At 36.5% G+C, this 10,842-nt stretch overlaps 2 protein-coding genes across 2 annotated transcripts; both read right to left on the bottom strand.

Annotated features, from left to right (window-relative positions):
* Positions 1-2,470: 2,470 nt before the first annotated feature.
* LOC124898072 (secreted RxLR effector protein 161-like) lies at positions 2,471-3,082 on the bottom strand. Its single transcript, XM_047411693.1, has one exon. The coding sequence runs from the start codon at positions 3,080-3,082 to the stop codon at positions 2,471-2,473; it is 612 nt and encodes a 203-aa protein (XP_047267649.1).
* Positions 3,083-5,675: 2,593 nt separating this feature from the next.
* On the bottom strand, positions 5,676-6,262 carry LOC107855189. Its single transcript, XM_016700180.2, has 3 exons — positions 6,070-6,262; positions 5,800-6,013; positions 5,676-5,700 (listed from the first exon to the last, which is right to left on the bottom strand). Exons 1-3 carry the CDS (start codon positions 6,260-6,262, stop codon positions 5,676-5,678), a joined length of 432 nt encoding a protein of 143 aa, XP_016555666.2.
* Between the last annotated feature and the right edge of the window lie 4,580 nt (positions 6,263-10,842).

Here is a 10,842-nt window from a genome sequence, read left to right as displayed (position 1 = left end):
GCACTTCATTCACCTCATTTTATCTCTCAAAAGCATAACTCTCAAATCTGCCCAAGTTTTGATCATGGCTATTTTCATAGCCTCCGCAATCTCCCTCAACTTCGTAGCAATAAAACCCCTCACTACAATCATAGTCTCCCATGTTGTAGTCACAATAATCCCTTTCTATCGAAGATATGTTCCCCTTATATAACCTTTGTACCTACACAATGAACAAATAAGATTAGTAGTAAAAGCTCCTCACCAACACTCGTATACACCCACCTTTGTGATTCTTACAATTGGAGCAGCGAATATTGAAAGTTGTTTATACTCCGGTAGTCAATAGGATGTCAATTCTACTTGGTGGTCGGAATGGATTCTTGTTTGGTCGACTCAAGACACAAAATAAAATTTACTTACAAACTTGAAACAAAGAAGTTACTACGAGTTAAAAATAAGAAAAACACACAAATAACGAAGACACGAAAGAAACGGATTCAATAATTAATCTACAACTAAGTAGGTGATTACTAGTTGTTAATTAATTCTAGAATCAAGACATGAAACTAATGAAACAATAAAATGAAACTAAGAATCTAAAATTGTTGAGCTTAATCACTTTCGGTGATGACGTGGTAGCCTCCCATTGGTTGTTGAAAATTGTCGAATGTTTTAAGAATTTTTTTTTCTTGTTTTCAATTTGTATTGATCAATGTTCAATTGGAAGAGTGTATTTTCGGTTTTGGGAGGGAAACAACAAGACTTAGAGGCTTTCAATGTTCAAAAAAAAAGGCTTGACTTTCTTTCACCCTTTTGGCAAAACACCTTTTGAAGCCTTTGTCCCCCTTTCCTCTTTTGTAGGTCTTGGGAAGACCTCTTTCTCTCTTTTGGTAATAAGACCTTTTAAAAGTCTTTTGGCCCCCTTTCTTCTTTTATAATAGTCTTGGAATGTGTTTCAAGACTAACAAGACCACACCTTATTTCTTCTTTAATTTTAGATCAAACAAACCACTTTCTCTACAACAAGATATGAAGATGTTGAAGAACACCAAGAACACAACTTTGAATCTGGAGTTCTAAGGTTAACGATGGACCTCCTAAACATCAACAACACATATTAAAGCTCCAATATTCAACAACAACATCAACAAAATATTTTTCCAGCCACAAATCTTCAACAACAACATTAACAAAATATTTTTTCAGCCACTAATCTTCAACAACAATATCAACAACCTTCCAATATTCAAGAACCACTTGGATTTAGCTCAAAATTTAGATGGAGACTCTATTAGTGTTAATGAAGAAGGGACTAACACTAGAAACAACAAAACACACAAAAAATAGAAGAAAACCAAGCCTCAAATATCGGCTCAAACACAAAACAGGACAAATTACTTTTTTTTTGCTTTTTTCAGTTTTTCCAACACTATTTTTGTGATTTTTCAAGATAGCAAGCCCAATATTGATCTCGTGGGAACGAAATAAATGATGGATTTGATAAAAAATGATACAAATCAGTCCACCAAGATGCCAAAATAGTCCACAAAATGTGAGAAGAACAAGCAACACAAAGGAATACAAGATGACAAACACAAAAACACACGGATTTGCAAAATAATAAAAAGATAGATAGTGAGACCAAGATTATTACAAGATTAAGAATCAAGTATATTTCAACATTAACCCCTAATGAATGTAAGAATTAAAACTACATTCTTACGGTGACCGCCAAGGTAATCGACTCACCTCAAGATCCACCGTTTCCAAGCAAAGAACAATATTGGTTTTTTCAAGCCCTATACTAAGGATGACTTTTCTAAATCCTAACTAAGAATATATTAAGGTGGTCTACTCTCAAGAGAAAGGATTTCAAGTGTTTCAATTTTTCATCTTTCATAAACTAAAGAGAAAGAACCTAATAAGAGACTATATATAGCCTAACTTATTACATAGTATAATGGACCAAAATACCCTTAAGGAAAGGGGAGTTCATGGGTTGTTTCTTTAACATGTGCAAACCCCAAAATACTCTTAATGAAGGATGTTTCTTTAATGCTCCACAACCATGGGGTCACACTTCAAAACTTGTAGTCTCGAATTGGCATCAAATGTAAGCCCCCACCCAATCTTTCACACACGGGTTTGTTTAATGGCATGCTCAAAATGGGTCCTCCATGCATGTTCTCGTATCCTTGAGGTGACCAAGTCTTGAGCCTATATGTGTTGGCCTCTAAAGATGTCATCAAAAGATAAGATGGCCATTTGTCCCGTATCACAACTTATATACATATAACTTAAAAATAAGACTGTTGCAGCACTTATGTATTTTTCTAACATTCCTCCTTGCCTTAAGTGCTGCAAACTCTAAGTTTTTTCTTGAGAAGTTGGAATTTGCTTCCTGGTAAAGGTTTGGTGAAGATATCATCCAGTTGCTCCTCGATTTTACAGTAGATCAGAATCACATCACCATTTTTTTACACTTTCCTCAAGAAGAAAAGTTGATATTAAAGTATTTTGTTTTGGCATGAAATACAGGATTGTGAGAAATTGCTATCGCAGATTGGTCGTCCATAAATACTTCAGTTCCTTTTGTTTGATTCATATGCAGATCAGTAAATATTTTCCTCAACCACAGAGCTTGATTTGTTATTGCTGTTGCAGCCACAAATTCTTTCTCTGCAGTGGATTGAGCCACAATATCCTGCTTCTTTGAGTACCACAAAAATATTCCTGAGCCAAGACTAAAGCAATATCCAGATGTGCTCTTCATGTCATCTATTGATCCAGCCCAATCACTATCAGAATACCCAAGTAGTTTTAGATTTAGATTTTTCTGAAACTTGACACCATAATTAATGGTTCCTTTGATGTATTTAATTACTCTTTTTGTTGCTTTTAGATGCATCTCACTAGCACAATGCATAAACCTCGATAAAATGCTTACAGCATATAAAATATTAGGTTTTATAGGTGTGAGATACATCGAACAACCGACTAAAGCTCTGAAGTATGTTTCCTCCCCTTTCTCTGCTCTATTATTCTTGGTTAGGTTCTCTTTTTGGTTCATAGGAGTACTTATCTCCTTGCAATCTTCCATGTTGAACTTCTTCAGAATTTTCTTAGCATATTTCTTTTGACAATGAAAACTTCATTCTATCCCTGTTTGATTTCTATTCCAAGAAAATAGGACATTAGACCAAGATTAGTCATCTCGAAGGCTTACATCATTTCTTACTTGAAATCTTCAATATGCTTAGTATTGCTCCCTGTAACTAGTACATCATCAACATATATAGACACAACAAGAATATCAATGCCATTATGTTTAACATATATAGACACAACAAGAATATTAATGCCATTATGTTTAACATAAAGATTAGATTTTGATAGACTCTTTTCAAAGCCTAACCCAAGCAAATGATCATCTATTCGACCATACCAGGCCCTTGGTGCCTGTTTAAGTCCATAAAGTGTCTTTCTTAGCCTGTAAACTTTGTCCTTTTTTTCTATCATCACAAAGCCTTCGGGTTGCTTAACATAAATTTCTTCCTGGAGAAAACCATTAAGAAATGCTGATTTGACATCCATCTGATACACTTTCCCGCACAATTGTGCAGTAAGAGAAAGAAGTAACCTGATCATATCAAGCCTAGCCACTGCTGCAAATGTATCAAAGTAATCCACACCAAAAATTTGAGCATATCCCTTAACGACAAGTCTTGCTTTATGCTTATTAACTGAACCATCAGCATTTAACTTTGTTGTGAAGACCCATTTCAACCCAATTATTTTTCTGTCTTTAGGTTGATCAGCAAGCTTCCAAGTCATGTTCTTCTCAATCATAAACAACTCCTCTTTCATCGCAGCTACCTAATTTTTATCATTCTTGGCTTCAATGTACCCAACAGGTTCAGATACTGCCATATTACATCTCTGATATATATCAGTGAGTAGTCGAGTACCTTTAACCAGTGAATGATCTACCAATTCATCTTGCAATGAGAATGATGTTTGTTTTTCAGGAACTTTGGCAAAAAACTTTTCTGCTGAGTTCGAAGAGTTCAGGACAGATTTCTTTGAGTCTTTCTAACACCATTCTTCATTCTCCATAAAATGTACATCTCTACTGAAGATTATATTTTTAGTTTATGGTTGGAAGACTTTATACGCCTTGAAACTGCACTGTATCCAATAAAAATGCCTGGAATAGATTTTTTATCTAGCTTGTCTCATTTAACTTAAGGAACATAGGAAAAACAGAGACATCCAAACACTTTAAGGAAGTTTAATGATGGTTTGAACCCATACCAAGCTTCAAAAGGAGTTCGACCTTTCACCGCCTTTGTGGGAAGCCTATTTTGTAGAAAAACTGATGTATTTTCTGCTTTTACCCAAAATTTCTTTGGTAAGTTCTTCTCGTGCAACATGCATCTGGTCATCTCCATTATGTATTTGTTCCTTCTTTCACTTACTCCATTTTGTCGAGGAGTATACGGAGTAGTAAGCTAGTGATGAATCCCTGCTTCCTCACATAAAATGTTGAATTGTTGAGAAGTGTATTCCTTTCCATTATCTGTTCGTATGGATTGAATTTTACAAGCAGCTTCATTTTCTACTTTTTCTTTGAACTTTCGAAAGACATTAGCAACCTCTGACTTATACTTGAGAAAGTAAATCCAACACATGCGAATTAGATCATCAACAAAGATGATATAGTAAAGACCACCTTTTATTGAGGGGATACTTTAAGGTCTTGCTATATCGGTATGAATTAGTTGCAATTTCTTTGACGCTCTCCAAGTTGTCTTTGGAAATGGAAGTATGCTTTGTTTCCCATATTGACACGGAAGGCAATTTGAAGAATTCACTTCTAAAATAGGTAGGTCCTCGACTATTTCTGCCTTTTGCATTTTAAGCAACCCTTCATAGTATAATGTCCGAGTCTCTTGTGCCATACTTCTGCAATATTTTCTTTGGCTGAAAAAAACCACATGCTCCTCCTCAAATAGATCTAATGAGAAACTTTTACCTCTCATTCTTACTTTAAACATTTATTGATCTGATGCATCCTTGATCAAGCAATGTTTATCTTCAAAATTTAGTTTGGAGCCGTTTTCCATCGATTGACCAACACTAAGATAGTTCTAATCTATTTCAGGTACATAATGCACTTCAGAAATTGTTTTTGTACCTGAGTGACTTAGAATAGCAATCGTTCCTTTTCCTTGTATAGGAATATATTTATCGTTACCTATTTTGACTTTAGTAAAGGTCGTAGGATTTAATTCCGTGAAGAGATCCATGTCATTTGTCATGTGATTAGTACATCCACTATCAATTAACCAACACTCACTTGATGATTTACTTGAAAAATATGTAGCAACAAAGAGTTGATCTTCCTCCTCTCCATCAACGGTTTGAGCATCTGCTTCTTGTTATTGATTATTGTTCTTGCAAATGATCATTTCATGCCCAAGTTGATTGCATTTACTACACTTAGCATCAGGCCTTCTCCAACACCTTTTTGTTACAATGCTTACATGGAGGAAAACTTTCCTTTTTGTTTCCAGTTTTTTCTGTTGCAGTACCTGTTAGAGTTCTTTCATTATTTTTCTTGTTCTTTTTTTTATTTTTACCTCCATCTTGAGTCTTGGCAAACAATGCTCCCTCGATATTTCCTTCATCGCTCATGACCTTTCATTATTCTTGAGCCTGCAAAGCATTTAACAACTCCGCCAAGGTGATCTTGGACAGATCCTTAGTGTTTTCCAAAGTAGTTATGGTTGCTTCAAATCTTTCCGTCATAGTTACCAGAATTTTTCAACAATACGATAATCATTAAATACGGAACCAAGTAATCTTACTCTATTTGCTATGTTCAAGAGCCTTTCAGAGTAATCTTTTATGGTTTCGGTTTCTTTCATCTTCTGCATCTCAAAATCTCTTATAAGATTCAAAACTTGCATACCGCTGATCCTCTCATCCCCTTCGTATTCTAACTTGAGATAATCCCATATGTCTTTGGCTGACTTTAGAGACATAATTCGAGTGAAAATTGAAGAAGATACTGCTGAAATAAACAGGCTTTTGCCTTTGATTTTCTGGTCTTTTTGTCTTTATGGTTCTTGATCTGGGCTATAGTTGGATTGTCAGGCAATGGAGGAATTTCATAATCCTCTTCAACTGTCTCCCACATATCCATGGCATCTAGATAAGTTTTCATCCTTACATCCCAAATCTGATAGTTATCACCATTAAACACAGGTGGTGCCATAGTTGAAAAACTTGATTCCACTTCCATGCTTCATAAACTTGCCTTGTTTCAGTTATTACTTTGATGAAACACCCACAGATCCCTCAAGAAATAAGTGCTCTGATACCAATTGTAAGTTTCCAGAGAGTGAAGAACATAAGAAACTGATTTTACTTGTTGATGAACACGTGGAACATGAGTTTGATAAATTAACAGAGAGATGTTGATGAAAGCAAAAACTACAACTTTATTGCAGATTTAAATTTATTTATAAGTTACAGTCCTAACTGAAACTAAGTAACCAACTCCTAAGGATAAGGATAACAACTACAGATAGAAACCAAATAATTGCTTACAGATAACAACTTCTATACAGATAACTTAGAAATAAGGCTGTTGCAGCACTTACGCATTTTTCTAACACTATAGATACCTCTGACATAATTCTTGGGAAAGATCGAGTACTTCCAAAAGTGGCATTCTATGATCTATCCTTACCTCCAATGACTCTTGGTTAGGCAATGAGGAGGACTTGTAGGGGCATCCCTATTTAAGGTTCAAAAAATGAAAGGACAGGCACAAATATAATCAATGCAGCTTGTAATTAAAGGGCCTTAAGAAAGGAGAGTCGATATTCATAACCACCATTCAAGATTGGTTAAAGACAATGGTGCCCAAAAGGCAACACCACCATGCATAGAGAAGGTGCTTGAACAGAAGAAGGATGTGATGCCCAAGGAACTGCCACAGCACTTGCCTCCTAGCTAGGAACAAAGTAAATCATAACATAGAATTGGAACTTGGAGCCAAGACATCCACATATTCCCCATAAGGCATGACTCTACCTGAGTTGGTAGAGATGAGAAAACAATTGAAGTAGTTGCTCAAAGTCGATCATACCCACCCATCTAAATCACCATATAGAGCGTTAATCATGCTTCAAAAGAAGAAGCATGGGTCATTGCACAAATGCATAGACTATTGAGCGCTCAACAAAGTGATAGTAAAGAAGAAGTATTCTATCCCACTTATTGTTGACTTAATTTAATGTACTTAGATAGGCCAAGTACTTTACCAAGGTGAATCATTAAAAGGGTTATTACTAAGTGCGAATAGCATAAGAGGGTGCGATAATGATAGCGTGCATGACATGATAAAAAGCCTATGAGTGGTTGATGATACCTTTTAGCTTAATCAATGCACCCGCAACCTTTTGTGCACTGTTTAATAAGATTTTTCATCCCTACCTAGACCAATTCATGGTAGTGTAACTATATGACATATTCATCTATAGAAATACCTTGGAGGAGCATATTGAGAACTTAAAAAAGGTTGTCTAGCTCTTGTAAGACAATGAGCTTTACATCATATGGGAAATTAAAAGTGTGAGTTTTCCTAGCATAAATTACACTTTTTGTGTCATGTCATTAGCGGAGGGTGCTTGCGCATGGACAAATCTAAAGTGTGGGCTATTCAAGATTGGAGGGACCCGTGAAGGTGACCAAACTTATATCTTTTCTTGGAGGTGATAACTATGATCGTAGGTGATCATTAGTGGTTACTAAGGCCACCTTAGTTATTGAAGAAGAAGAATCCATGGGTTTGGAGCGAGCACTATCAGAAGGCATTTTTTAATGGCTTCATGATAAAAGAGTCGGTCCTGGTGCTGCCTGATTTTACCATGACATTTAAGGTACGCACTAATGCTTCTGACTTTTCCATTGAAGTATCTTGATAAAACGTAAACACCCAATTGGATTTAAGTTCCACAAGTTAAATGATATAGAATGGTAATAGTACATTATATATATAAGAGAATAAGATGAACCATATTGCATTAACTACGCACGTGGAGACATTACTTGCTTGAGTCAAAGTTCCTAAATAAGAATGATAATATGGTCACTAGTTATTTCCAATCACAAAAGAATCTCACACCAAAGAAAGCCAGGTAGAAGGATTTCCTAGCAGAGTTTGACTAGGTGTTGGAGTACAAACTAGGGAACAACAACATTGATGTATATTGAGGGTTAGGCCTAGTCCCCCCTCTTTTCTTCATAATTAATATACATCACCAGGTTTCCATACCTGGAAATTAAATTAAAAAAAAAAAAAAAAAACATTGTGGCTAACATATATTAACTAGAAAGTTCGAGATTACTGCCATTAGTAGAATAGGTTGTAAAGTTTGGGAAGCTATTGAGGATGGAATTAAACATGGCCCAATAGCAAAACAACTTATGGAGTTAGCTTTCAAAGGCATCATGAGACATTTTTGTGATAAAGACGAGCTATTACTCAACCCAGATCAAAGGGTTTATGTGCCTGTGTTTGAAACAATTAGGTAGTAAATCATGAAGGAAAGCCATGACACATTATGGGCCGGGCACCCAGGACAGCGTCACACAAAGGCCTTGATCGAGTCAGTATATTATTGGCCATACATGCATGAAGACAATGTTACAAAGCATTCATGAGAGGGTGTGATTATAGACTTCATCTCTTACATGCCAATGTCCGATGTATATGGGACAATCATGGTCATCCACGCCATAGTAGGTTGTACTGCCAAAGAGGCTAGCAAACTATTATTCAAGAATATGGTGAAGCATTGGGGCTTGCCAAGGTACATCACTAGTGATCGAGATCTGCATTATTTTGTAGGAACTTTTGAAGAGAGTTATTTGATAGGCTTTGAATGGAGTTTCATTTTTACACTAGTTTTCACCCACAAATGGATGGACAGTGGAAATGGGTCAATGCCTGGATGGACAGTCGAAATGGTCCAATGCCTCGTTGGAGTTCTACTTCAAACATTTTTTGAGTTCACATCAGCAGGATTAGGTCAAGCTCTTAGTCATATCTAGATTCTCGGGATAGTTGGCAAAATAGACACTTTCAAAACTTATTTTGGCATTTAGACACAAGTCTTGAAAAATTAGGTCATCCCTTCTTATATACAAATCTACCACACAAGTTTTAAACTTTACACTTTAGTCCCCCACCTCATCCATTTAATATTTAATATTTCCCACCTTTTTTTATATTTCCACCATTTTTTCATATTTCCTATTTTAATTTAGAAAACCATCCAAGATGTCACCAATAGGAGCTCCCTTTTTCACCAATAATATTTCCGATTCCGGCCACTTTTCTGACGAAAAATAGTTCATCACAACTGAAAATCTCCATTCTTCATCATTGCCTCCATTGTTGTTCCATCCTTTTTGAAAAGAAATGCAAAAAAAAAAAATTTCACCATTTCTACTAGCTCGAAAAGTTTTTCAAATCTGGTGAATACCTCGTCATTGGATATATTTTAGTTGTTTAGAAGTCCTACACATACATTTTTCCATCCCAGAGCTAGGAGGGCAACGATTATATCAAAAATCAATCGATTCGCGTCTTTGTACGGACGTATTCATACCAGTGATCGACCAGTCATCGACCAGCTATAGACCTAAACCTTGATCTATTGTCGATTTGTGTGGTCTATTATGGCAGTAGCTGAGGCAGTTGTTTTGGGTGGTAATTATATGGGTGCGTGGAAGGAGGGTCCTAACTATTGGAGGTGGAATTCATCTACAAAGGAGACAGTACCCATCCCGTTCCGTCACAATGGATCGTACGACGACATAGTTCGAAGTGTAATTGAGAGCGGAGAATTAGAATGCGAGCCAAAGAATATTGTGATTAGCTATGTAATGAATGGGCGGGGTAAAATACATCCCACGTTCATAAATAATGATTGGCATGTGTCGTTATACATGTTGGATGTCGTTGCCGATGGCTCTAGGCCATTATTAAGGATAAATATCATTCCGGAGTCTCCGACAATCCCGTCACCACAGCCGACAATCAACAAACATGATTCATTTAAAGATGAGAGTTTGGATGCTCATCCAATGGATTCGAAATATGATTCAATGGAATTGAAAGATCCAATTTTCTCTGAAGAAGGGGGAGAAGAGTGCGAATTAGGAGCACAAACCAACCACACCTTCTCCGACGGAACTAAATTTCAATTAAATAAAACAATTAGCAGTATAAAGGAGCTGAAATTGTTGTTGGATGTAGCAGCTATGAGAAATTCTTTTGATTATGCTATGTTGAAGAGCTGCAGCAAATTCTTCAAGGTGAAATGTGTTTGTCCTAGCTACGGGTGGATATTGCGGGTGAAGAAGTATGAATGCACGAACAGATTCATCATCTATAAATACGTCGATGAGCACAGTTGCGGTGTCGAATACGTCACCCGCTGCCATAGAAAAATCTTATCTAAAGTCATTGCATCACTGTGTGTGAATCGGACACTAGCGAGATTCGGAGGATCGTTTTCAAGAACTTGAAAAGTAGACCAAGCTATTGGAAATATTGGTTGGGGGGTGTGATTGCCAAGGAAATGGTTTGAGGGACAGCGGAGCAAGGGTATTCCTGCCTGCCCGCTTTTTCATACATGATCGACGCTCTTAATGCTGGCACTACCTATTCCATCATAGTAAACAAGGTCGATTGTAGATTTATGTACTACTTTTTATCATTGGGCCCTTGCATTAGGGGATTTGCCCACATAAGGAAGGTTATTGCGATCAACTACACTC

Source organism: Capsicum annuum, chromosome 4 (assembly GCF_002878395.1).
Source record: "Capsicum annuum cultivar UCD-10X-F1 chromosome 4, UCD10Xv1.1, whole genome shotgun sequence".
NCBI classification, from domain to species: Eukaryota; Viridiplantae; Streptophyta; class Magnoliopsida; order Solanales; family Solanaceae; genus Capsicum; species Capsicum annuum.
The sequence above is the reverse complement of the archived record's forward strand: the minus strand, read 5'-3'. Positions and strand labels throughout refer to the sequence as shown.

Excerpts from the sequence above, each read along its gene's own strand:
- LOC124898072 (XM_047411693.1), bottom strand. The coding sequence starts at position 3,082 with ATGGAAGATTGCAAGGAGATAAGTACTCCTATGAACCAAAAAGAGAAC.
- LOC107855189 (XM_016700180.2), bottom strand. The coding sequence starts at position 6,262 with ATGGCACCACCTGTGTTTAATGGTGATAACTATCAGATTTGGGATGTA. Across the intron at positions 6,014-6,069 it reads AAAATCAAAGGCAAAAGCCT|CCAAAGACATATGGGATTAT; the intron begins GTTTATTTCAGC and ends CTCTAAAGTCAG. Across the intron at positions 5,701-5,799 it reads CGTATTGTTGAAAAATTCTG|GCTCAAGAATAATGAAAGGT; the intron begins GTAACTATGACG and ends AATGCTTTGCAG.